This window comes from Balaenoptera ricei, chromosome 16 (assembly GCF_028023285.1).
Source record: "Balaenoptera ricei isolate mBalRic1 chromosome 16, mBalRic1.hap2, whole genome shotgun sequence".
NCBI lineage: Eukaryota > Metazoa > Chordata > Mammalia > Artiodactyla > Balaenopteridae > Balaenoptera > Balaenoptera ricei.
This window is the reverse complement of record NC_082654.1, coordinates 7,612,728-7,639,959: the sequence shown is the minus strand read 5'-3', so window position 1 is coordinate 7,639,959 and position 27,232 is coordinate 7,612,728. Positions and strand designations below refer to the sequence as shown.

Below are 27,232 nucleotides of genomic sequence, written 5' to 3'. Positions count from 1 at the left end.
CCCAGGGGTCCACTTGGTGGAGCTCTAGTTAGAATATTAAATCTATTATTATAAAATATTAAGTCACATCCCATACAGAACTCAACAGGCCTCCGTCCCCTGGGGTCCTGCTCTGTCACAAGGGTGGACCCTACAGCCCCTCCTGGCACAGGCTCAAGGGCGGAGGGTCAGGGGAGGCCCAGGCGCAGAGGGGCTCACGGCTGCCCTCTGTCCCACCTAACACCTCGAGGAAGAAGAGAAGGAGCCAGCAGACTGGAACAGAGGCGGATCCAGCTGCTGGATGCCCGGCCGCCAAAGAGGCTCAACAGATATTCTGAAACCTGGGGTGAGGACCACACTCTGCCTGTGTCTTTCCTTCTCCCCACTGGCCAGCTCTGGGACAAGCCTCATGGCCACCAGCCTGCACTGCGGGGTCTCTCTAGGGCCCGGACAGTCGGGAAGGTCCGTGGAGGGAGGGGCCCTTCTCTTCCTCCACGCCAGCCCCTCATGCTGAGCCTCAGGTACTGCTTCAGAAGCCCAGGGCTCTTTGTGTAGGTCCCTGGGCTTCATCAAGGCCACCACTGGTGCCCCCGCTTGGGCACTTGCTCAGTGCCACCACTTTGATCTTAAGTTTCAGATTTCGGTAATAATTCAATTTTATCCTACTTCATCTAGAATGGTGACAACTGTCACCTTAGACCGTCTAGACAGCTCCAACAGCTGGCACAGCGGGGACCAGATCAGGCTTCCTTGGAGATGTCATGTGAGATCCCAGCTGCCACCCCAAGACTGGGCACTGACTCCTGAGCCTGGCCACTGCATTGTGCTCAAACAGAGCCCCAGGTGCCCAGGGCCGACGTGTCCCACCAAGGGCCCACCACAGCCGAGGAGGGAAGGCTCACTCCTAGCCGACCCTCAGCTCCTGACTCTGGCCTCCGCTGGCCCTGACCCCCCACTGTGGAAACCTGAGATGATGGCATGGGCCTGGTGCCCCGAGCCCTGCCTGGCCCCCTGACGAGGACTGCAACAAGCCTGGATCGCACAGCCTTGCCACACCCAGCCTTATGAGCCTGGTTGCCACTCGGAACCTCAGTTTCTTCTTCTGCAAAATGGGAACAGCAATCCTCACTTTCCAGGACTGTAATCAAGACAACATGTAACTACATGAACGCACGACTCATCCCTGGTCCACGGGGCGCAGTGGAGCACGGGGACACACAGGCACAGTGCAAGCACGCTGTCGCACATGGCAACAGCCATCAGTGTTATCTTATCATTTACGTGTTGACCAAAGTTTCCAGGGGTGGGGCCCAGGCCACACAAGGTGCAGGGCTCCGGCTAAACGTTCTCGACATGAACCAGGCTGTCCTCATTCCTGGGGAGAAGGGTCAGTGTGGGCAGGAGAATGACTAGGCAGGTGACCCAAACCAAGGCAGAAGCCCCCGCTGCCTCACTGCTCTGCTCAGGAGTGTTACCGCTGGCCTTCTTGGCTCCTAGGAGGAAGAAGAAGCCCTTTCTGACTCAGTTCATTTCCCTAAGGACAAACTTGGTCATCTTCCTTTTTCCCTGATGAACTTCCGTGTCTGGTGGGGGAGAGGAAGAACTCACCTGAATGGCCTCGCAGAGGTCAACTCAGCCAGCTGCCCCCGCTTCTGCACCAGGCCCTTGACCCTCAGGCCTAGAGGAACCAGGCAAGGAACCCTGAAGGCTCTGGGCCCAAGCAGTTCAGCCTGCAGGGTGGGACTCCTACAGCCCCCCTTCTCCACTGAGGGCCACCAAATACATGGGCACAGCCTTCTCTCTGTCCTGGGGGGGCACTCCCTGCAAACCTACCCCCAGCCCGACTGGGGTTCAAAACCCCACCATCCTGTTCAAAACTATCCTTGGCTCCCCACGGCACATAGAATAAGGTCCCAACTCTCCAGCTGGCTCTCGAGCCCCTCCACGCTCCATCCCAACCACAGCTCCAGCCAAACGGGCTGGTTTCCGGTCTGGGGAGCATCTCTGCGCCATGTCTCTCCTCTCCACTCCAGCTGAGGCGCAGCCTGAGTGGCAGCTGGGGCACCATGCCTGGGCCCACCAGAGAGCATCTCCCCTTCCAAGGAGCTGAGCCCTGCACACGTCACGGTGAAGCCGCCACGTGCCCCTGGTCCCTACTGCTGATTCCTGGAGGGCTCCCGTGAGTGTATCAACTGCCAGTGAGTGTCGGTCCTGCAGTCATCACCTTATTTAACCCCAGCAACAGCCACTATGGATCCTATTTAACAGGTAAAAACACCAAGGCTCAGAGGGCAGAGCTGCGAGCGCTGGTCATACTCTCCGGGTTTCTGCGTGATGATGTGTTTGATGCTGTGACCTCCAGAAGGTTGGGGCCGAGTGTCCTGTCTACTGCCGTACCCCTGGAGCCTACAGGGACCCGACACACAGCAGGTGCTTGGTAAACGATGGCTGAATGAAGGGATGAGTCCAGAACTTGAATCCAAACCCTCAGAGGACACGGCTACCTCACCAGCTTGCAGCTGGCTGCAGAGACACAGCTGCTCCCACCCGACCCCTCTGTAGCCTGCAAACTCCTTAAAGGTAAGGCCGGGGTCTTAGGCATGCTGGTCTCCCCTGAGCCCCTGGTCCAGGCACTCGTACATAGCTGGCATTCAATCAACGCATGCTGATTTGAACCAGCTCACAGGGTTGTTGCTGCTTGGAGTCGGAGGGCCCAGAAGGTTCCCATGGAGGGCGGGGCCGTGTCTGAAGTTCCCAGGCTGCTGAAGCTGTAGACCCCACCTCCTGGGGGTCTATAAGTCCCTCCTGGCAGGGGGTGCAAACTAGAACCACAGATACAATTTCCAGGAAAACTGTGGTCAGGAGGCTGCCAAGCTCCAGGGACACGGCTGCTCGGGAACCACGTTCTACCCCTGGGCCATTTCCCACCTGCCCTTGCACCCCGCTGCTTGAGCGCTGGGGGCTGTGCAGCCCACCCCCAGGGACAGGCCTACAGCTGGTCAGCTGTGCGGAGCTCGTGCTGCGCTCGGGGGGCGGGGGAGCAAATACACAGCCCGGTCATCAGAGAGCAGGACGGCAGCACAGAGACGTGACCCAGGGCGGGTGGCACCGCAAAGCCTACCTCAGCGTCCCCACCCGGACCCCACAGGAAGAGCCCGCCTGGCCAGCCCGTCAGGCCCCGTCTGCTGCCGCTCCCCACCTCTCCCCCAGCTCTGCCCTGGCCACGTACAGACCGAGTGGGGCTGCACAGGCACGGTAACTCCAACAGAAAAAACGCCTCGGAGAAGAAGGCAGGCTCTCCCCCTCCCCACAGACCTGCTCCACAGGGGGCACAGCAGGTGAGCCTGTGATGTCCCTGTTCCATGACGGAGCGGACCCTCGAGCATCCAAATGCTCCGTGGCTCCCGGTCCCCTGGTAGAGAGAGCACGGCCCCAGGGGACTTGCACGTCAGAGCAGGGCCTCTTGCCACCCCTTCCTTTACCAGCTGGTGCCTGGGGCCTCGCGAAGGACAGGGTTTCTGAGTGGGTGGCAGAGCCGAGCCCCTTAAACCACGGCTGAGTCCCAGTCCCATCCCTCACGTCCCCACCCCAAAGCCTCCCTGCCTACCTAGGCCATGAGCTCCGGAGGCTGACGGCTCGGCCACCTAATTTGGTGTGGCCTTGAGCAAATGCACTGTCCACTACACGAACCACCTTCCTTCCACCTGTGGCCACTGAGCACTGGACAAGTGGCCAGTCCAAGTTGAGATGTACTGTAAACGTAACACACATCCTGAGCTTGGAAACTTAGTGTTAAAAAAAAGAAAAGCACACATCTCCACTAACAACTGATTCCTATTAATTGCACGTTGAAATGACACTGTTTTGGATATATTGGGTTAAATAAAATATATTGTTAAATTAATTTTACCTGTTCCTTTTTTCTTTTTAACTGTGGCTGCTAGAAAATTTAAAATAATCTCTATGGCTCCTATTCTGTTTCCGCTGCACGGAGCTGAGACTCAGTTACGGCCCTTAAACTGGGTAAGATGCGTCGACCTCACAGGGCTATTCTGAGGAGAAAATTCGATGGGTGAGTCTCTTCTGCAAACCCGCTCCCACCCCACTGGCCAGCAGTCAGCAGCCCCACAGCTGCTGCCTCTCACTCCACCTGTGTGGTCAGAGGCTGCCCTCTGAGGCCCCTGCGGCCCCAGGGCTGGGCAGGGCCACCTCCCCATCCTCCGCTCCAGCCTCCCGGCCCCTCTCAGGCTTCCAGGCGGCGGGCTAGGCGGCCTGCTGCTTCCTTCACTGGGCTGCCCATCCAGCTAGTGACAATGACTTCAAGGCCACAAGCAGTAATAAGTCAAAGAAATAATAACAATGACAGTGGTGACAACACGGATCCCAGGGCCAACATTTCCTGAGGGCGTCTGTGCACCAGGCCTGCTGCAGGCGCTCCCACAAGCTCAAACCCCACATCACATAGAAGAGGACACGAGGGCCCAGAGCGGGACAGTGACTTGCCCAGGGCCACCTGGCTGGCGAGTGGTACACCAGCACTCCACGCCAGGCCCAACTGGCCCCGGAGCCCAGAACCCGCCCTTCCACTCCTGCCGTCCTAGGTGAGGGGCAGACGCGGGCAGGGCTCACAGCTTCCCCACGTGCGTCACGCTGAAGCTCTGGTGTCTCTGCCGAGGGACAACTAACCTCACACCAGTGCAGTTGCCATCTCCCTTCTCTTGCCAAATACTTAATGCTGCACCATCGGCCCACGTCTGCTAAAACGCTCGCCCCAAACACACTGCACTGTGCCGCTCCTCTCCTGGCCGTTTCTGAACGCAACAAAAAAGGGTCTTTTCTGCCGCTGGCTCCCCGGCCTGCATACTTGTTCCCATTTTTATTTGCCATCAATTCTTGGAAAATTCCATTGTCCAAGACTGTTCCAGATTAAAGTGAGATGGAATTCCTCTAGGTGGATTAGGCTTGTTTAAAGCTGGTCCCTACTATCAAGCGGCTACGGGAGGGTGCGCTGGCCCAGAGATGGAATGCAGTTAGAACCCTCTGCAAGACTGGACCATGGCACTGAGTCCCAGACAGGATCCGTCCTCCCACAGGGGACACGTGATGCTCCAGGACAGAACGGCAGGACAGGAGAAGACCACCCAGATGGCCCACGAGGGCCCTCCCCTGGTCTCAGCATCTTCCCGGGGAACCCACAGGAGAAAGGGGCAGACAAGAAATTTGGGGTGATAGGGCGAGAAGAGCCCCTCGTGTGAGTGTGAGCACAGCTCCGGCCTGGCTGAGCCACTGGCACAGCAAACCCTCAATGCCACCTTGCGCTTTGTTTGCCAAGTCAGCTCAGTAAGGGGTTTGCTAGGACTTTTCCCTCTGGGACACAGAAAGCCCATTTCTCATGCCTCTTTTCCCCATGTCCAGGCATGCCCACCATTTCAGAGGGAGAGCAGGACTCCAGGAGGGAAGGGAGACGAGTGCCCAAGGGCTGCATCCAGAACAGCCTGGCTGGGGGTCAGAGGGGAGGCTGACCAGACCCTGGGCTCGGGCAAGTGCAGGACTGGCTGCGACCCCCTTCCCTCCCACAAGACGAGCCACTCTGGGGATGAGGCGGATGGCAGTAGCCAAGGGCTTAAGAGATCTTCTGGCAAATCACAAAAATGGGTAATGAAGGCTCTGCTTTGGGGGCTAAGAGGATTATTACAGACTGTGGATATGTCCACCTGCAGGGCATAACTGACATTTTCTGGGCGCCTCCCCTCGGTACGGCAGAGCCAAACTGCAGGGCCAGTCTCCCTTGTGCTCCAGCCTTGTACTATGGAAGGACCTGGAACAGGACAGCTGGGCCGCACTGCTTGGGCAGAGCTGAAACAGCCTCCTAGGGAGGCCCTGGTGCCAAAACAAGGGACCTCTTCAAGCCCCCGGTGCCCTGGTTTACCAACCAGAAAACTCACAGCTCAAGAAATGCAAAGCCTGCCCAAGGGCTGGGAGGATGAGTCAGTTAGATGGTGTGATATTAGAATTTCGAGGCTACTTCATCAGTGTATGGGCCTAGCGGATATGATAAATAACAGTCACGCTTCCCGACAACGTCCTGAGGCCCTGGGTCAAAGCAGCCTGTGGTGAGAATGCCACCAGCTCCACCTTACCTTCAGGAAACCCGAAGCCTAGTCCCAGCCTCGCCCAGGCCCGTGGTTCCCAAGTGGTGGCAGGACCCACCCCAGCAGGGGCCCTCTGGAGAGGTCGTGGCCCACGGGCCATGGGGGGCTGAAGAGTGGCCGGGGCTCTTGTCACTGCTCTGTCACTCGGCAAGCGAGCAGGCAGCCCACACTCAGTTTTCTCCCCTGAAGAGGAAGGGGAGGAGCCCTCCCAGGGTGGATGAGGGAGACGACACCCTGGAGGGGTGCCCAGAACAACCAATTCCCTCCCAACCCTGCTGCAAACACAGGCTGGTACTGTTAGGAGTCAGGACCCCGCTTCCCAGGGCCTGAGCCAGGCTGATGTGCCAAGATGTGGCAGCTGAACGCATCCCCTCCTCTGGTCACCTCCTCAGGGAGGCCTCCCCGTCCCTCCAATCTGAAGCCGGCCACCTCCATCTCCTCTCCCCCACCCAGCATTACAAACCACACCAGCCTGCTTTAGTTTCCTTATGGCACACATATCGCCGTCGGAAATTATCTGGCCTGTGGTTTGCTTGCTTATTATCCCCCCTTTCTAGAAAGTAGCTTATAGAAAGTAGTGGCGATTGTGTGTGTCTTGCAGAAATACCTCTGGGCCTGAGTGCCACCCAGCAGTCACCAGGGAAGTACCTCTGAGTGCAGACGAGGTGGTGGGGAGTGGAGAGGAGAGCGGAGCAGGCCCCTAGCGTCCTGGCCTAGGACACCAGATGGTACCGAGAACAGCGGGCTCGCCTCGGCCTGCACAGCGCGCCCCACGGCCAGGCCCTAGGAGGCGGGAGCTGCATGGAGGTGGGAGGGCAGGGGTTCCCCCAGGTGGCAAGGGTCAGCTCAGAGCCCGGAGCTGCCCATCGTCTCAGCTCCAGGCCACTCCCGCTCTGCACTCTCCTCTGGAGCCGGGGCTCTGCCATCTGCCCCCTGCAAGGCTATGTCCATGCGAGGGATGGAGGAGGGGGCAGGGCTGGGCATCATCCTGTCAGCTTCCTGTGTCACTGCCCCCCAGCCCTGCTCCTCACCCACGGGAGCAGTTTGGTCCATTCACAGCACTTGCTTCCAGTCTGCAGCTTTTCCAGCATCCACAGAACCGACTTCTTCGCCCTCCCTCCCCTCAGCCCCACGGGCCTGCGGACTCCCAGCTGCCGGGCCTTCCAAAGGGCAGCCTCTTCCCGGTGGGAGCAGCTGCCGGCAGTAGCCGCCTCCGTGATACCCGGTGTTCACACCTCGGCTTCTCGGGTCTTCAGGAACCTGGTTAACAACTGCCCACAGCGACCTCTCTGGACACATGGGGTGGCTTCCGGCCCCGCCAGGAAGGCCCTGGCTAATCCAGGCCGCCGGCCCCACTCTCCACGCACAGGGCTCCGTCAAGGGAACAGCTGCGGCACTGCTCTGCCCACCGCACGACCACCACCCTCTCCACCAAGACGAAACGCGTTACAGGCCCCTGCACTGTCTCAGGGAAGGCTCTGGGCCTGTGGCCTTCAGTGACATACTGTGATGTGAGCTCACTGCTACTGCGCGCAAATGAAGCTTCTGGTGGTTGCCTTGTATTTTAGAACCAGCCATTTCTTTTGTTTTCCAAGACAGAAAAAAAAGCCACCCCTCGCCCTCCCCAAAAGGAATTATCCAAGAGTTCTACTATGCACAACTTTCAAAGGAGGCCTTGTTAATCTTCTCGCCATAAATAGGCAATTAACACCCACTCCGAGTCCCGTCAAACCAAGTTCCTGCCGGCTTGGGGACGTGGCAAAGGGCTGGCTGGCCCTCCTGCGTGGCATTTGCTTTCTTTAGTTCTCGACTGTGGCCTGAAGCTGCAAGAAAGGCCAGGAATTCAGGACGGCTGATTCCACAAAAATTTTACAGATAAATGGCTCATGTCAACAGGTATTCTATGTTGATGCCACGCTTGGGACAACGGGGGGACTATGTTACAAAAGGCGAAACGGGCATCATTTCACCCTGTGCGGGTCCCCACGAAAGCCAGCGGCCTGTACAGGATAAAAGGCACAGGTAGGCGGCAGGTGCGTCACCTCAGGCCCGGCTCGTAATTAGTCACACGTCCGCCTCAGTGACCCCGCTCCGTGCTTCCCTGTCTCCGGCCCTCCCAGGGGCAGACCCACAGGCTCACCGAGGGCCTGGAGCTCCTTCCGGGGAGGCGTTACCCCGCCATCCCCAGTAAGGACGCAGGGGTAAGACAGGGAGTGCTGAAATCCTTCCGGGTTCTGTCAAGCGGCCCCTTGCCCTGCATCCTTCCAGGCTGGGCTGAGGTCACTGGGCTCTGTAGCGGATTCACAAAGGCCACTGCAGGCCCCTCATTTTCCAGAGACGCTGCCTCAGCTGATGTACACAGGCCAGATGCGGCACAGCTTCGACGCGACCCAGTGTGACAAGCCCTCAGAGCTGTGACAGCATCCTCCTGCGGCCCCGAGCTGCCCCGTCTTCTCCAGCCAAGTCCAGAACAGGGGACCCAGTTTCAAGTGGACAAGGACGGAGAAGCTTCAGCAAAGGTGTCGGAGGCTTCGAGGCAGGCGTGACAAGAAAGGGTAGGAATCGGTTTCCTCAGGGTGGGAAAGGGCAGCCTGGGCTGGCAAAGCACTGATGCATAAGGGTTTGGGGGTGGGATGGTCTCAAGGACACTTGTGGAAACAAAACGAATCATGGTGACCAGCTACACTTCACTTCTCCTGAGAACAGATCATGAAGAAATACAGGCAAAGTGAGGGCTGCAGGTGAGATAACAAAAGAGACTTACGATCAGCAAACTCTAAACACGATAGCTTAAAGACAGTTATCTCTGGGGATTAGGGTGACTGATTCTCGGCCCAGTGAGGTCTGTGGCTTGGAAGCTAATGACAAGATCAACCCCCTGGCTGGGCCTGTTGGTCGCGCCTCCAGAATGTCTCAGCCCCGAACAGGAATCAGCGTGCCCCCTGCCCTGGTCTAGCCCACGGTCCTGTCTGCCAACAGCCCCCTGCCTCCCCCACCCCCCAGTCTATGCTGCTCCCCCCAGCCAGGAGCTTGAGGGCGGGGCTGTCACTCCCCTGCTTAAAACTCTCTAACGCTTCCCCCTGCGCTCAGAATTAAAGACAAACATCTTCAGAGGACCTCCCGAGAAGGCCCTGCGCTCGGGTCCCCTGCCCCCATCATCCGCTCTGCTCCAGCCACACCAGGCTCCTCCCAGCCCCTTCCTGACTCTGACCTTTGCGCACGCACTCGTGCAAGCCCCCGTACCCACCCCACCTGCACTCTTCCAGGGCCGCCTCAGGGCTTATTTCCGCGGTCCCACAATTCTAAGGCACTGTGAGAACACTCTGGAAGCCTGGCCTCTTTTAAATGCTACCAGGGACCAGAGACGCCCAATGCACACAGCAGGCGGACAGGGCACTGACAGCAACACCGAGGTCCCGGCCATTCACTCTGCCGCCCAACACAAGACTTCAGCAGGCACGCGGAACCACCACGCGTGGGGACTTGCCTTGGAAACATCCAACACAACAGAGTAGACGTTTTCCAGGCGTTCCCCACAAAGCAGGGCCAGAGATGTCCTCAGATGCGCCTCCCACCGGCCCACAGGCTGTGGGCTCCTGGGGCAGGGCGTCCGCCTCCTGCCTCCACGCCTGGCACGGGAGCAGGGCCTGGCCAGCCGCGGGTGCCCCAAGCTCATGCGGGGAGCTGGAGGGGCTTCCACCTGGGCACCTGGGTTATGAAGCAGAGGCCCCATCCAGAAAGCCCTGGGCACCCCCAGAGCTCTGTCGCCTCAAGCACCCTTCGGCTCAGAGAGGCTCTCAATTAAAGCATGGAAAATCACCGAGTGGCATTAAAAGCTGCCTCCCTGGCATGTCCCCAGTTGAACTCCTTCTATTTTTCTTTTCCCCAGGAGATCAAAGCTATTGTGTCAACACTCGGCCCTGATCCGAGTGACCTTAAGCAGATGGCTTATGCAACCTGGTGGCTGTGCCTGGGACACAAGGAAGGATCCAGGGGTCTGAATGGGGATTTCCTCAAATTATGAGAACCCCCATCAGGGCTTCTGTGGTGTTTCTGAGAGAAAGGAAGGACGAGAGAGAGCTGAAACTCGTCTCCCGCCCGGGCCCTGCCCTGCTCCACGGCTGCAGGATCACGACACCCCGTACCAGAAGCAGCAAGCCCAGCTGACCGCCGGAGCCCACGAGACAGGCCGCAGGGTGCGGCTCTGACGGGAAAGCATCATCCCTGGCTGGAAGCACGCCACGCGAGTCCTGCCCACACCCATGAGAAACAGGAACTGTCATCCCCATTTTACAGACAAGAAAATGGAGGCTTACAGAGGGTGACCTACCCAAGGGCACACAGCTCAAAAAAGTAGCAGAGTGGGGAACTGAGCCCCACCTGACACCAGAGCTCACACTTTCTCCTCTACGCCGCCCTCTGTGTCCCACGAGTGTCAGCTACCTGGAAGGGGCACCTGGGGGCAGATCACGGCACAGGAGGAGCACTGAACCCGGTCTTCCCAGCCTCCTCAGGAGCCGCGTGGCTTTGCGCAAGTCACCAACTCTCCCGGACTCTCGAGTGAGGGGTGAACAAGAGCAGAGGTGGCAGATCACTTAGCAGTGGCTGCCAAGATCACGGAGGGGAAGATTCTAGACTTCCTCTGAGTTCAACCAGAAGGACCACCGCAACTGACCAGCAATCTCTGTCAAGAGCATGGAAGGAGCTGCCACCCTTGGCATCCACTGCTCTGATGGCCTGGGTCTTAAAGGCTCTCTTCCTTTGTTCAAGCCCATTCTGTTTCCTCACGGGAAGCAACTATTCCCATGTGCCCACAGTGGTTTTGCCTTTACTTTTATTTAGCATTTATATCATCCCAGTTGGAATCCCAGGGCTTTCCATGACTATTCCTCAAAGATCTTAACACCCATCTGTATTCTGTGTTGTGAAGGGCGACCCACCTCTGAACTCCTCTGCTTGCTGCCAGCACAGTTCCCCGCACCAGCAGGAAGGATGCTAAGGGTGCAAAGGGGCAGGAAACTGGAGCCAGTGAGGTGGCCGGCCGCTGGCAGAGGGGACAGAAGGCCATAAAGGCTCAGGCAGGCCAGGCCTGAGCCCAGGACTCTGCCAAGAGAAAGCACAGCTGGCCTGCAGCTGCCAGGGCTGCCGGAGTGCAGCCAGTGGTGTGAGGGCCACCGCTCGTTAAAGGCAGACCCCCCCCCCCCCCAGCACACAGGCCAGAGCAGGAGACTGACCGGGGGAGCCTCACCCAGGGGCGACCCTGCCAGCAAAGAGGCACGAGTCACTGAGGAGCGTCTGCGATGAGCCTTCCGCTGACCTCCCCCACCAACCCCTCACCCTTCAGAGCCCACGCAGCCCTGGCCAACCTGCTCTCCTGGACTCGTCCGCAGGACCGTGGCTCTCAGCGTAGTTTCTACCTCGTGCTTCTTTCCTACCCCACACTGCCCCCGGCCAGCTTTCACCGGCCCCTCCAACATCTGCTAACACAACAGTTGCTGCCTGTTCTGAGGCCTGCTCTGGGAGCTTCGGGGGCTCAGTGTGTGGGCAGCTGCAATCAATCAAACCTCTGTTCCAGCATCCTGACCCCTCCTCACAAACGTCTCCCTTCTGTTGGAAGCACTGTTGAGAAATACAATTTGTTGCTCTTTCAAGCTGACCAGCTTGGAGTTAAAAATACAGCAGGGCCTGTGACACCCAGGGCATGGCGTTCAGCGGGTAATCCTTGATTGTCGCTTTTGCCGAAATCTTCGCTCACACACATGCGATCCATGTCTAAATGGCCACGCACAGCCCAGGTCTCACTGGGAGTCAACCAACGCTTGGTGCTCAAACCAGGCCTCAAAAAAGCAGTAATAAATAATGTCAGCGAAAGTCCCACTAATAAACAGCTCACATGCTCAGGCCGGGCCCTGCCCTCCATGGCACACACCGTCCTTTTGCAAAGAGGCGGCTGCAGCTCCACAAAAACCACCAGGCAGAAGGCGGCTCGACAGAGCGCGTGAGGAAAGCTGCGCGCGGAGGTCAGCAGGACCAGCCCCGGCGCGCACGAGGCAAGACTGACCCCCGGGCCACCTTCGAGCATCCGGCTCTGTGGAACGAGGGGCTGCAGTCACGGTTACAGGGAGGGAGGGCCTTTCGGGGCCAGGTCCTTGCGCCGTCCCTCCCCGCGGGGGCCCCCTCCCTACAGTCGCCCGCCCTCACTCAGGACCCAGCTCCCTGCCTGAGAGCCCGGCACTCAGGCTGTAAGAAGCAAAGACAATCTGAACGCAATTCTCACCAGCCCCCTCCCCCACTGCTGCGAGGGACAAGAGCCACGGCTGCTGCCAGCTGGGAGCTGTGCCCGGAGACCCGGCTGGGAGGGCAGGGCGCCCGCAGGGGCGTCGGGTGGGCTCCGGGGGTCCCTCCCATCCTGGTACCACGGGTGACAGACATGAGACAAGAACGCTCACACATGCCAGCCTCCTCTGGCAGGTGGCGATTCTGATTCTCTCCCCATTTCACAACCCCCAGCTCTAAAACATGGAGTTTACCGCAGGCCGAGCAGGGTGTCAGGGCAGGCCTCCTTCCCATTTTCAAAAGAGAAGGATGAGGCAAGAAGAGGAACCAGCAAGAAGAAATAAGTGGCAAGGACAGAAGAGGGAGGGTAAAATCAGAAGGAAGGAGATGTCGGATAAAGAAAAGGGGCGTCTTCAGAACGTCACCCTCTAAGCCCAGTTCTGCCTCTGTAGATGCCCAGAACAAGCCCACGCCTTCCCTCCCAAGCCCTGCCATCACGACAACAACAGTCAGTATCTGTCAGCGCTCCCTGGGCCAATGTGCAGGTGATGTGTGTGTAGATAAAGACACACACATGTATCAAAAGATATCACAGATACACACATTTATACACAGACATCCATACATAGCTACACACATACATACATGTGCACACAGACACACTGACACATTTACACAGCATACACACACACACGCACACATGCGCACATACGTGACTTCCCCTATTCCTCCCAACAGTGGTGGTGGCAGTGCCGGTATTATCTGCTGCACAGAGATGTTAAGCAATTTGCCCAGGGCTGCCAGCCTCCTGCCCCATCTCTGAGGCCTTCTGATTTGTCAACGCCCCGCCCCCCCAAATGAGGATCTAAAGGTGAACACCGTGTTCCAGAAGGGTCTGTTTCCTCAGGAGGGGCTGGGAGGGACACAGCCCAAGGTCACATCTACCTCTCAAGGCCTCGGCTTCTAGCTCAGAGCCCGTACCTCAGAACGGTGCCCACCCCAGGGCCTCCCTGTGTACACGAGGACCTCAGGGCGTCTGGCCTCTCCTGCCCTCCTGACTCTCCCGGGGTCCCACCCTGGTCCCTTTTCTGTGGCAGCCGGGAGATGCTCTGGCTACCATCCTTGCTCTGGGCGCCGCTGGTGCTCACACAGACCCCAGGGAGGTCCCAGGGAGGTCCCAGCCCCGGTCAGCGCCTCTGGTGGCCGGAGTTTATCAGAGCTGCCCGTTGTCCCAAAGGTCTGACCGCAATGCGCTCACTCTGTACCTTCAGCCCGAGTCTCTCACGCACCTGGGCCCAGAGCCCACGCACACGGGGGCTCCTTGACAATGATGCTCACGCGGAACCCCTCCCGCCAGGGAGGCGAACGTATAAAGCAAGATCAAAAGACCCACGAGAGAGAGTCTGCGATCCGGCTGCAGGAAAGGGTAGCAGGACACAGAGGGCAGCGCTGACCCTCGGCACAAGCCAGCCTTCCTACCGTCGTGCAGACCCGCTCGCTTCCCGGCAGCTACAGATGCGGGTAAGAGCACGCGGAGGCCAGGGTCTGGGGGCAGTAAGTCCTGCACCAACCGCTGTCTGGCTGCGAGCAGGTCCCCGCCTCCCTCCCCCAGCAACACCACCACTCACAGGGTGCCGGCTGCAGGGCCCCACATGCTCCAGGCTGCATCCAGGGCTCTTCAAATGCACAGAGGTGGCCCTGGGCCTGGCTTTCAAGGCTCCCGGAGGAGGAAGGCCCACCTCCCGAGGCCATGAATCACCCGGTTGGGGGAGCCGAAGCAGGCGGCGCCCCAGGGGAAGAGGGCTGGCTGGGTCTAGAGGCTTGGTCGGGGGTGGCTCAGAGCCCATCCATCCCCAGGGCTCTGGCCGCAGCCCCTCGGCCCACGCGCTTCCCAGGGGCCCCTCCTCTGCTTTCCCGGGACCCTGCCCTCTCCAGGCCTTGGCTGGGGAAAGACAGGCAGAATGAGGGCAGACCCCTGCGGGCCTTGGGGGGCTGCCTGGAGCCAGGGAAGCAGTCCATACACCTGGGCACAGTCCCACCGGGCGAAATATCTTTAGATGGTTTCTACCCAAGTGAGGACGGGAAATGTCTCCAGTGATGCCAGTGGTGTTATTCCAACCCGTGGCTAGTAAAATACAATTACACCTGTACGTTATTTTTATGACCTATCTAGCTTATTAGCTAATAAAATAAGCTCAGCATTAAAAATTTAACTGCAGCCATTTATCGTACCCACAACTCAGGGCTCTGGGTTTCCTTCAGCAGTCACCCAAATCTGTTACCTTTCCAGCCTTTTTACCTATTTACATTTCTCCAGGAAGGAAAATTCCACCTGCCTGTCCAACTTGAATGAATGTGTTCGATCGTTGTCTAGCTTGGACACCCCTGGAGAGGCGCTGGGAGGAAGGGAAACTGACCATGAAGGCAGGGTCTGGGCTCTTGGACAAAGGTGGCCAGAAAGGCTGGACTCAGGGGTCACGTGCGTGGTCTAGACCAGAGATACCTGCACCTCTTCTTTTGGGGGGACCTCTAGGCTTGGAGGGAGAACTAGAAGAGAAGGAAATGCCAAAACAGAAGCTGTATTTTCATTCTGAAATGAAAGGAGGCCCGGCTGAAAAAGCAGCACTGGCCACTGAAGGAAGGCAGTGGTGCCCGCCTGGGAAGGGGTGGACACGACAAGCCTGCCTGCACAGACGTGGCCATACGCTCACGAGCGAGGCCAACCTCTCACCGCCAAGCTAGTCCCCACTCCCTCAAGCCCAGCCGTGACAGGTACTCACATAACAAGACTAGAAAAGATAATGCTCAAACCGTGGCTCTGAGCACCTGAGGAACCCCTGAACACAGAACCCAGAGCGCCGCGTTCTACCCACCACACCCATCTGTCCTCGAGTGGGCAGGTGGTCACAAGGACCAGCCCTGCTCCCTGCCTCACTGTCACGCTCTGATCCTTGGGACCCCGCAGTGAGAACCAAACGCAGGCAGCGCTCAGGCTTGGAGACTGTCCTGATAATGGTGTATTAACTCCAAGTTCATCTCATTCAAACCCATACCCAAGATCAGTGTTAGCACGAGGCAGGGCTCTGAGACTCGGAGGATAAAGCACAAGTGACAGGGGTGTGTGGCCAGAGGCCTCACCTACAGTGAACAGCAAGGATGATTACACAGGTGGCACAGAGCAGAGTGACAACAATTTCTTGATGGTCTCACACTGTTGGCAGTTTAATCAAAAGAATAAGTGCCTCCCCCCATTTCTCGTTCTTTAAAACTATCACCCACGGCCCTGATGTCAGGATCAGCATGATCCGAGAGACACTGAATCCCGGCCTGTGCCAGCAGTTCCTACGGCGGCTGCAGGGATGGGCTCCTGGGAGAGGCTCCAGAAAGTGCCAGGAGGGGGACCACCGGTGTCTGGTGATGCTGGACTGCCCGACACCCTGCCTCTCATCATCTGTCTGTTCCTGTACCGCTAGCACGTGTGCAGAGGGAAAGAGCATTTCTGATTTTAAATGGAAAGAAATAGATGTTTAAAAAAAAAATGGGGGGCTTGATTTCATCTTTCACTGTATAGAATTTTAAAAACGAGGAAATAAACCCACTTCCTGGGCATTTCCGACACTGGCACCCTGCAGTTGCCCGGGATGGGCCAGGAGCCGTGGCGGCTCCGATAAGCACCTGGTTGCTTCTGCAGCGCCTTCTGGGGCTCTTACCTGTGCCATCTTGGCCAGGTCCAGGGAGGGCCTCTGCTCCTGTGCCTCCTCGGGACGACGCCGCTTGACGCCGACCTTCTTGTCGTTAAGGACACACGGCTGGGAGCGGCTGCGGGAGAGCCCACTGGAGCGTCTGGCCAGCTCCGGCGTCGAGGCAGGGGTGCTGCTGGCTGAGGGGGGACAGTACTCCGCAAAGGAGAACTGCTCGTGCGAGCAGGAGAGGGACCGCTGCATGTCCAGTCGGGCCCCGCCCACGGGGCTCGGGTCGGGGCCCCAGATGTCGCCTGCCTGTCTGCAGGTGGCCGAGCCCGGCACCCCCTGGCAGGGCTGACCGCCAAATCGGGGGTGAAGTCCCGCCTGGTCGTAGGGCGAGGAGAGCACGTTGGCGCGGGACGGGAGGCTGAAGCTGGAGCTCCTCTGCATGGTGCTGAAGCCGTTGGAGTAGCGCTGGACGCTGCCCCCGCTGTAACAGCGCCTCTTCTCAACAGGAGTCCAGACTTTGGACCCCAGGGGCCTCCACGACGTTCGGCAGCTGGACATCTCGTCGGAGAAGGACAGCGACCGGCACTGGCGCTTGCTGGGGGGCGCTGAGGGGTTCCCGTTGTGGTCACTGAGGCTGAGGTCTTTGATCAGGTTGGTGACCGCGCAGGCAGTCGCGGCCTCCCGGTGCCACAGAGCGCCGTCCTGACACTTGTCGGGCAGGCACTCCCAGATGCTGGCGCTCGGCTGGTCGATCTGAAGAGGGCACTTCCTGTCCAGGTCTCGCCATCTGTCATTTTCTGGTTCGCAAACGACAAAGAGAAACAGGATTTGAGAAGGCCTTCGTGCCAGCCCTCTACCTCCTCACCAAGAACCCGTCTTAAACAGGATGTTAGAGCCAGAAAGGCCCTTAAAAGCCATGCAGTCCAACCTCGCTTCACAGGTGAGAAACTGAGGCTCAGAGAGGGGACAGGAGTCCCACGGTGCTGACCCAGAAGCAGGGCTTCTGGGTCTAGGATCCAGGCAGCCCCCAGGACGCCTGAGACGGTTTCCTCGCCAACATACCGTACTGCCTCCCAGGAAAGTCCAAAGCACTACTGTTCACCCCAAAGGCTCCTCATTCTCTAGAAGGGAAACTGACTTGCCTCACCCCTGCCCTGGCCGGCAGCAGAGTGGGGGCAACATGTCTGTTACGTCCCGCCTTAGGGCTCTGCTGCTCTGGGGCTGGGACTCGACACCCTGGCGGGAAGACCACAGCCAAAGATGAGTCTGTCAGAACTTCAGAGGGGCTGGAGGCGCTGCCAGGTTAGTGCATCTGAATTCCATCCTTAAAATACTTGCTGACAATGGAAACTGGACATTTCATGGATTTACATCCCTTCCACCAAAATGTTCCACAACCAACAACATTAGCTGCCAATCACTGAGGACTTTCCTTGTGTTCACTTGCTCTCTGGCTGAAATCGAGGACAAAGTGGCTAAAATCTATAGAAGTAAGTCTTGGGCTGCAGAGACGTAAGGGTACAATTTCAACTTACACATTCGGGTCTCTCCTTGAATGCATGGATAAACAAGCTAACCCTGCTAGGAAATGCGGACTTTTGCACTTGAACCCTTACTTTAGAGAAATATTCAAGAACTGCTTGTTAGTTTTCTACTATGGAATCAGGCACTGTGCTGAGAATTTTAGGAGAACAAACTTGACACAGTTCTTGTATTCAAGTTCACAATACAAAAGCAAAGTTAAGAAATATGCTGTGCTGCCAGGGATCAACATGCTACCACGTTTCTATGTTTTTCTAATCTACACATATTTATAAACTGTGCAAATGTGAATATGGAGAAAAGTATGGCTGAGTCAGTCAGTAGAAGGAGAGAAGTAAAATCTGAAACGACAGTCAGTAGCTATTTCACACACACTGATTCTCAGCACTGCAATCAGTTACTGCACATCCACAGTGGGTGGTGTAACCCCGCACAGTGCCCTGCACGGCTACCACTGCTGCCCAGATGGGGAGACCCAGGCTTGGGGGGGTTGAGTAAGTGGCCCCGAGCCACATACCTAACAAGTGACGAGATGCAGACCCAGGCTGACCCAACCCAAAGCCCTTTGCTCTTTTCGCTACACTGCAGCACTGAGGGAACCACAAGGCAGTCTGACCTTGGCCCTGCCCTCAAGGAGTTTACTAGTCATTCAAGATGAGCCATCACTCAGAAAATTGTGACGTCCTTGCTCCAGGCAGCAAGGACTGTAGGACCATCTTCTCTACCAGTGGCCATTTCTCAAAGGGCCCCGAGAGACACACCTAAGGAACTCACTCCATGCTGAGTGCCACAAGCAGCAACTACTGGACAGGTTCAAAGGGAATGACCAGTGAGGCCCAAAAGGAGCTTCACGAGCCAAAGGAAAAGCCAGATCAGGGCTAAACGTGACGCTGCCTCCTCCAGGGCACCCTGTGCACCCATGAGACGCAGAGCCTGAGGCGCTGGAACCCTGGACAGGGGACATGGCGGGAATCGTCCAGAGGCTGTTCCCACAGGAGGGCCTTAGAAGCTGGAGAGGCAGGAGAGAGATCTGCCAAGTTAGGCCAGCTGGGAACAAAGCAGGACTGACGCTAAACATCCAGGTCAACTCATCCCTGAAATCTGCCCAGGCCCTGACACACGGCAAGTCTCGATACGTGTTCCTGTAACTTAATCATTACTAAAAACTGACAAATCATTACTAAAAATTATCTTTTTGCAAATAGCATTTATGTTGTTCAACATAGGTCCTCACTACCTACCACTCCTCAAATATTCACCATTCTTCTTTTTTTTTTCTTTTTTTTTGGCCACACCGTGCAGCACGTGGGATCTTAGTTCCCCAACCAGGGATCGAACCTGCGCCCCCTGCAGTGGAAGCGCAGAATCTTACGCACTGGACCGCCAGGGAAGTCCCTCACCATTCTTTTAAAAGAGTTTCAATTTGACATCTGTCAGCAGCTGTAAGTTCAGTAAACTAATACTAGAGTAAAATGTTTAAAAATACAAACTAACCTTGACTGAGTCAAGACAATCTCTGATTTAGAAGAAGAAAAGTTATCCTCAGAAACAAGTGGAGATTTATGTATGATGACGTTCTTCAAAATGATATGAGTGATGGCAAAATGGTAAACACAACTAAAACGTCCTACAGTAGGGGGCTGGTTAAATAAAGTACCAAGGAATACCATGGAGCATGAAAAAAGCAGTTTCAAAGAATATTAATGATGTGGAGAAATGCTAATGATGCAATACTAAGCATAGAGAAACAGGATACAAAACTGTATAGACAGCGTGATTCCTATTTAGTGAAATACATATGTTATATGGGAAGATAAAAAGGAAATAAACGAAAATGTTCACGGTTGATTGGCAGAGAGCTAGTTGATTTTTCTCATTTTTGTTTCCCTGGAGCTTCTACGTTTTCTATAAGGACAAATATGTGGAGGACCAGGGCCTATGACCCCATCCTCCTCTGGGTTTGCTCCTTTGGTCTTTTAGGAAGTTCCCATCAAACAATGCTCGCCACCGACTCCCCTTCTGGGACAAGGCATTGAGGTGCCACATGGGCCACAAATGTGGTCGATGAGGAAGGAACCAAGGACCCAACCGAGGGCAGTGAGGGCCCCAAGATGGCGCCATAGTGGCCCCAACTTAAGGAGCCTAGAGCCCACTGGAGACGGTCTCTGTCCCAGGCCTTGGGAAACCTGGGAAATTAAAAGAGATTGGTCCTATCCTCAGAAGATACCACTTTCTGTTCCATTTTTCTTTCACTGCCCTGGAATTTTCCCCATCTCTAGGGAGACAGTGAGACAAAGGGCAAGTGGAAGCCAGTTAAGCATGAACATCCTGTCTCTCCACTGGCTACCTTGTGATCTTGGTGCTTCCTAACTCGGGCCTCCCTACTCCAGTCCCATTTCCTTTCTGCCTCCAGAGAACTTTCTGAGGCCCGCACATGTCATGGGCCCCGTCTACTCGTGGTCTCCCCAGTAGGCCCTGTGCTCCAGGCACGCCGGACTTCCTGTGACAGCAGAAGTCAGACAAGAGTCAGGGAGAGCCAAGATCATCCTTGAAAACCCCTGAAACAGCCCATAAAGCCCACTCCTCCTGGTTTTGTGTACAAAGCCCTGAAGAGTACATAAAACTAAAGTTTAATAAATCGATTGCAGGAAGGAGTACAGGTGGCATCTCTTGCAGAGGGGTGTGCCTTCGACTTGTTTTGCGGTTTAACTATCAAATCCCCAGTGGGAACTGGGGTTGGATGGCTCACTCTCGCGTGCTCCTACCTGCCTACAGGAACTACCTGTCTCTGTTTTGAAGAGTAAGCCTCTATTGACCTTAATACATAGATGTCTTTGTTGTAGGGAGGAGTAAAAGAGTCAGTTCTCAACTCAATCCACCGGTTAAATGCGGGTACAGCGCGACCGCCATGGACCTGCAGCTTCCCCTCCCACGTGAGCTCTTCCATGCCTTCACACCTTTGCAGAGACCTGCACCAGTCTCTTACTTCCCATTTCAGAGCCAACTCAAACATCACCTCCTCTGCAGATACGCCCTCCCATACAAGCCCTTGGGCACCTGCAGCTTTTTGCCTAGACTTTCAATCACGTGACTCATGTTAAGTGAACTTTAATGATCTGTTCATGTGTGTATGTCATCTATTGAGCTAGAAGTTCTGGAGCACAGTCCCAGCATGACCCTCCCGTGCCCTGCACACAGCTTGGCACACAGCAGACCTCAGCCGGTGGTGGGTGGAAGAAGGAGGGTATGACGAAGTGCAGATAAAAACTACAGAGCAGACCATGGGTGCTCACTTGGTCTCGCTTATCCTCTGTCCCTGGCACAGGTAACTGTTCCTTGGCCAGGCAGGTCCAACCTGGGCTGTGCCTTGAACTCCCCACCCCACCACGGCCAGGGATGGTTGTGTATGAACTAGCCAGGACACTGGCTGGCACCGCAATAGCTAAGATACTTTGAAAACACGAAGCACTGCCCGATACTGAGCACTGCTACTGTGTGTCAACACCAGCCAGGTGGCCACTTGTTCTGTCTGCGGAGCAGATAATATTTTAATTGTTTCTATCTTTATCGCTTCACGAAGTACAATATAAGAAAAGTAAAAACAATCGAGGCTATGTTTAGCCCTTGTGTTTTCCCCCTTCGCTCAGGGAACAGAAGGCGATTTGTTGGGTCAGGTCACCAGACAAAAGAAACAGGAATAGAAGCTAATTTTTCATGGCAAACCGCCCTGAGCGTTAGGCCCAACGTCACGGTGTACAAAAGGCCTCGGTTCGGCTCCAAGGAGAGGATACCGGACACCCCCGCCCCTCCATTCAATACCACTTCTGCACAAACAACTATAACTTTTCCAGAAGTGACAATGGCCATGGACGTGGGGATTCCACTGAGCAGGGCTCACTTGGTGTGGTGGGAAGGGTGTGGACTTGGGTTCGAGCCTCAGCTCTGCAAGTGACTTAATCTCTCAGAGCCTCCGTTTCTTCATCTATAAAACGAGGGGACTGGTGATGACCACCCTGCAGAGCTGTTCTGAGAACTAAACAGTTGCCTCGCACACGGCCTGCGAGGACGGAACAGGCTCTCGAGACGGCAGCCGTGACTGTGACCACGCTGCAGAAGGCTGGGACGGCTGAGCCTCGGCCCTTCTGCAACCGGGGACCCATCTCTGTGGGGTCTGGTTGGAACGGGAACCTGGACGCTCTGCACGAGGATGTCTCAAAGTGTGGTTTCAGGACCACCTGCAGGGGCATCCCCTGGGTTGTTAAAATGCAGATTCCCAGGCCCAGATTCTGATACACAGAATCTCTAGGGGTAGAAGCCTGCATTTTAATAAACTCCCCAGGTTATTTTAACACGAAGTTGTTGAGAACCGCTGCTCTGGACTGCAGGCTACACAGGGGCCTGGGTTCTCACACACCTCTGCGGCAGTCCAGTCAGACCACCCAGACACACCAGGAAGCTTCTGCAGGGTTGACCATCCCAGTCTCTAAAAATCTGGACTTAGAACGTCATTGAACACTGGCGTTCTGGTGTTTGTTTTGTTTGGGGCCAACAACAGAAAGTAGAATTACGGAGAAGGAGGACCCCGCCCTTCAAGTTCCTCAAGGTCCCTTCTCACAGGAGGGGGTGGGGACCCCGAGCTGCACGGCATGTTCTGGATGGAGGGCCGGTGGGAAAGGCCCGAGAGGCCCACCATTCACGTGAAGGGGATAGCGTGAGCCCCCCTCTCGCCGAGACACACCGTGGCCTAGAGCTTCTCAGGGACGTTCCCAGCACCACGCCTCCAGCAGACGGGGCACAGCCCCGGGACACAGGGCCACTCAGGCTCTCGGCAAGCCCCCCGGACTTCAACCCTCAGGAGCAGCTAAAGCTCCTCCACTTCCCTGCCGAGCCTGCCTTCACAAGGCTGAGGTCACACACAGGAGCGGCATCAGCGCACACGGCACTCTTCCCACGGATGTGGGGCAAACTACGCAAAACACACGAGCCACGTAAGCATCTAGCTCTCTCGCAGATGGCCTGACTAGGTGGCCTCCACGGTGCCTGTCCAAGCCGAGGCGCCACGACCGAGCCTGACACTCCCCGAGGCACAGAAGCCGACGGGCACACACGTGGGGGCAGGAGCTCAGACCCCCCAGCCGCATCACAGGCTTTGGTCCTCAAGCCACCCCCTGACGAAGGAGGGCAGAAGGCTGCTGGGTGAGCAGATCCAGAGCTCAGAGAAAGAAAACACCCAGAGGAACACAAATAGCATCTGACCTCAAATGTTCTTGTTTCCATTCCTGCCCTTAAACTTGAAGGGAGATTCCCAGGGGCCCAGGTTCTGAGTGGACTGCAAGCCTTCTTACATTCAGAAGACAGAGGATATTTACAGCCTTGGATATCTTTATCCTGTGTTTAGAGGCTGCCTTACGGTGACATAACCACAGCAGAATGTGGTTTCTAGAAAAGGTTAAACACCTGAAGCACAGACCCGAGGTACAGAAGGTTCTTGCTGCTGCCCGGGCTGGGGCAGCAGGCCTCAGTCAGATCAAGGCTGGCTGACTCATTCCTGGATTTCACACCTGTCTATTGTGCTGACATCAGTCTCCTGCCCTGCCCTGCCCTGCCCTGTGGGTTGGGCTGTGCTAACTTGGCCTCAGGGCTGCAAGGACTCTATGCTTGATTTGGGGGTAGAAGCTCACCAACCCTTTCAAGGGGAAACTCAAGAGAATTGAGGTGTCTCTCTGAAACCAGCTTTATTAAACCGGTCTTATGAAAAGAACACAGGTGGAAAAACATACAGGGCAAGGACATGAGCTATCCCTCAATGGCGTCAACTACTCTTAAATGAACTTTTAGAGGCCCTGGCCCACGGGAGTGCCTCTTTCCCTGTATCACCAGAATGGAGACTCAATTCAGAGCTGTGTCAGAAAGAAAAGGTTCCTGGGCTCTGCCCACCCAAGCTTCAGCCTCTGGTTGTGCCCCCTCACCTGCAATAAGTCATAAAACGTCAGTGGCGTTTTGGGCTCAGGGACAACAACGCAGGATGCCAAGCTCCTCAGCCAAGGCCTGAGGACAAGGGACAAGGATGGCTGGAGACAGCGAACGCTCCACTGGTCCCACCAAGTGGAAGGCTGGCTCAAGGGGCGCTGGGAGATGCCCGAGAGGCTGGTGGGTTCGGAGTGGTTACTGGGGCCCTGCCGTCACCAGCCAGGTTGGGGTGGCGCATGGCAGCTGCCACTGCTTCTGGGAAGTCTTTGCTCTCACAAAAAGAGGCCCAGTGGGATCCCCAGACAGTACAGAGGTGTAAATAAAACCCTCCAGACTGGCCATTGGGAGCGTGGGCCTCAGCCTCCCAATCTGTAGGAGGAAGTGTGGACTAGGGCCCTGTGATGGCCCCTTTCAGCTCTGAATGGACCTCCTGCTCCATCCCCGACCTCCAGAGATACGCTGGGAAAAGCTAGTGGCTACAAAAACTCTGAAGAGACAGAAAGGCTGGTTTCATCCATCTCCGTCAGATTCCCACCCGGGCTGTGGGTATGCACAGAGCATGGGAAATGGGCAGCTGCCTGCGATTCATCTCTAAACCGATGTGTGCAGCAAAGCTGGGTGCCATTATACAGACCAGAAAACTGACAGCTGGGAGAGCTTTTCAGGAAACTGTCAATAAATCCACATTAACTGTTAATTAACTAACACCCCATTGGGATCCTGGCTGAAGCTGGGAAAAAGCCTGAGCACATATCCCAAGCACAGTACTCATCTTGTGGGGTATTCACAGCACTCCCCGTGTGACTGGTGGGGAAACTGAACTTCAAGACAGCATCACGTCTCACCTACGGACACACAGCTAGCAAACAGCGGCCTGCGATCCCAAGGCCATGCTCTTGCAGTTGGGTCAGGCTGCCTCCTAACGACCATTTCTGCACGTGGAAGGCCACCTGGCGATGCACCACACTGGGGGTGCCCAAGGCCAGTCGGGCAGCTGCCAGCCCCTGTCCTCTGGCAACTCTGGGGCCCCTCTCCAGCCCATGTCAGACCAGCACGGGAGAGAAGGCAGCCTGGGAGGCTCCCTTGTCACTGTAAACAGCCATCACGTGCTAACTACACTTGGCACCTACTTCCATTCTGTACATTATTCCGGAAACACTGTCTGAAACCAATAAATGGTGCAAGGAAAAACCGAAAGCACTCTGTATGGACAAACCTTACACTATTTTAGAGATGGAAAGGTCACACCTATGACCACAATAAATAAAAATAGTCACTAAAAGTAAGTTTTTAAAAATCATGCATAGGAGCTTCCCTGGTGGCGCAGTGGTTAAGAATCCACCTGCCAATGCAGGGGACACGGGTTCGAGCCCTGGTCCGGGAAGATCCCACATGCCGTGGAGCAACTAAGCCCGTGCGCCACAACTACTGAGCCTGCGCTCTAGAGCCCGCGTGAGCCACAGCTACTGAAGCCCGCAAGCCTAGAGCCCGTGCTCCACAACAAGAGAAGCCACCGCCATGAGAAGCCCGCGCTCCGCAACAAAGAGTAGCCCCCGCTCTCCGCAACTAGAGAAAGCCCACGCGCAGCAATGAAGACCTAACGCAGCCAAAAACAAAACCATGCATATGCACTTTTGGTTATGGATATACTAGCCTATTTTGGTTAATAATCAGTTTCTTATAGGAGACCCTGGTCCAGTGATGAGATGCAGCATGGCCATGTCTGAGACGGAAAAAGCCGCAGAGACCAGAAATTCTGGCTGTGTTATCACTGTTGTTCATTTTGTTTCAGTCATGTGTGTGTTTGTTCTCGGAAACCTAAAATGCTCAGCCTCTGAATGCTGGCTTTTTCCTGCACGGTGCAATCACATCCCACTTTCAGTGACAAACAGCGGTGGAGTGAAAAGACCAAAAGCTACCAAATCTCAAAGTGATATCTTTTCAACCTGCACAGCTCAACACAGCCAAATGATTCACCCGTAGAAATTAGTACAGAGGGTGCCCCCGGGAGAAACCCTTTTATGCACAGAGCAGACTTTAACAGCCAAGTCATTAAACACAGAAAATAAGGGCTTATAATTAAAACGCTGACAAACCTGAACCAGAGTGGCACAAGCAGGGCTGCTATCGTATTTTTACAATAATTCCTTTTTATACATAATGTATGACCCTTCTGCTCAAGTTTCCTCTATGTTCTTTGCCTGTGGAGTAATTTACATTAATAAATAATTTATTACCATAACTCCTAAAGTAATTATGGGTTTCCGCCCAATTTTCTTTTTTTTTTTTTTAGCATCTGAATTGTTTTGTTTTCTGTCCACTGACTTGTATTTACACAACTTTTCCCAGTGGCCTTTCAGATAATTGGTGTCGCATGCACTTTCTCACGTTATTTGATTTCCGGTCTTCTCCTGGCCTGAGCGCGGAGGAAAATGGAGTGTGTAGTGTCCAGTGTCCCTGCAACACGGAACTCATTCAAGGGGTGCAATTAGCCAAAGCGAGGGTGGTGTGTGGAGGCCCCTCTCACCCCCCCACTTGCCCTGTTTCACCAAAAGAGATTCAACTAGTACACGTGTGACCCTGGGTTAGCGTGAAGAAGCATCTCCCACGGCAACCGCTGGAGGAGCCCAAGGGAGGGAGCCGCGCGCTGAGGCTGCCCGGGCAGCCCCCGCCTTCCCCAGCACAGAAAGGTCTCTCGGGAGCAGCCAGGCCCCTGTCCACACCCACTAGAAGTCACGGCCAGGAATGGGGGTTGGCTCGCCTCTCAGGCCAGCTAACCGGTGGGCGGGCCACACCCATGAGACTGCCACCTGACCAAGGTTTCCTGTGTCAAGAACGCAATAACCGGGCAGACATGGCTCTTCCCCAGAGAAGCTGGTTGCAGAGGAAATTCCAGTTCAGCACAGGTGCGCTGAGGACGGTCTGGGAGGTGAGAAAAGAAACCAAGAGGCACAGCACCGTCTCTGCTAGAAGGGGCCCTGCGGTAACCAGGCTGGGCGGGCAGCCTGATGATGGGCACCCGGCCCCGGCCGGCCGGTGGCCTGGCTCCACTCTGCCCTGCTTCTCTCATCCACACTTCACACTGCCTTTGTCCCCCCAGAGCGCCACTTTGGAAAAGAACAAAATCACTTCTTTGTATCAAGTCCCCAGACTTGGGGCACGGGGCGGCGGGGAGAGACAAGGGTGGGGAGGGGCCTGTAATCCAGCTCACAGTAACTGAGCATGAAGTACTTCAAAACAAAACATTGTTGTGAGCGCCGATTATATTAGTAAAGCATTTTATCTCAGTGGGTGCAGAGGAGGCTGAGCTACTTGCAAGGGTGGCTTTTTAAGAGGAAGCAAACAGGCACTCCCTACCCGAATACACTCGCCTGGTTTTCCTTAAGAACACTTATGAAACTCTAACTCATCCTGGTGTCCAGCTAGGACCCTTGCATGGGGACTTAGGAGGGAAATGCCCCGAGTCACAGGGCCAAGCTGTCCCCAGCTCTCACGGGAGAATTCCACTGATCAGGGCCAGAACGTGAGTCCTTTTTCTTCAGGAGACAGGCAGGGGGTTTTGGTGATTATAATACTATGTTTTTGTTTTTTTTTTTTTTTTGGGCTGCATTGGGTCTTCAT

At 55.9% G+C, this 27,232-nt stretch overlaps 1 protein-coding gene across 4 annotated transcripts in view; it reads right to left on the bottom strand.

The window, feature by feature from the left end:
- Window positions 1-27,232, bottom strand: part of FAM53B (family with sequence similarity 53 member B) — a 128,173-nt gene that overhangs the window by 38,797 nt on the left and 62,144 nt on the right. For all 4 annotated transcript variants that reach the window (XM_059899518.1, XM_059899517.1, XM_059899521.1 and 1 more), the window contains exon 4: window positions 16,118-16,896. In XM_059899518.1, the coding sequence (XP_059755501.1) occupies window positions 16,118-16,896 (779 nt within the window). The remainder of the gene's footprint in view (window positions 1-16,117; window positions 16,897-27,232) is intronic.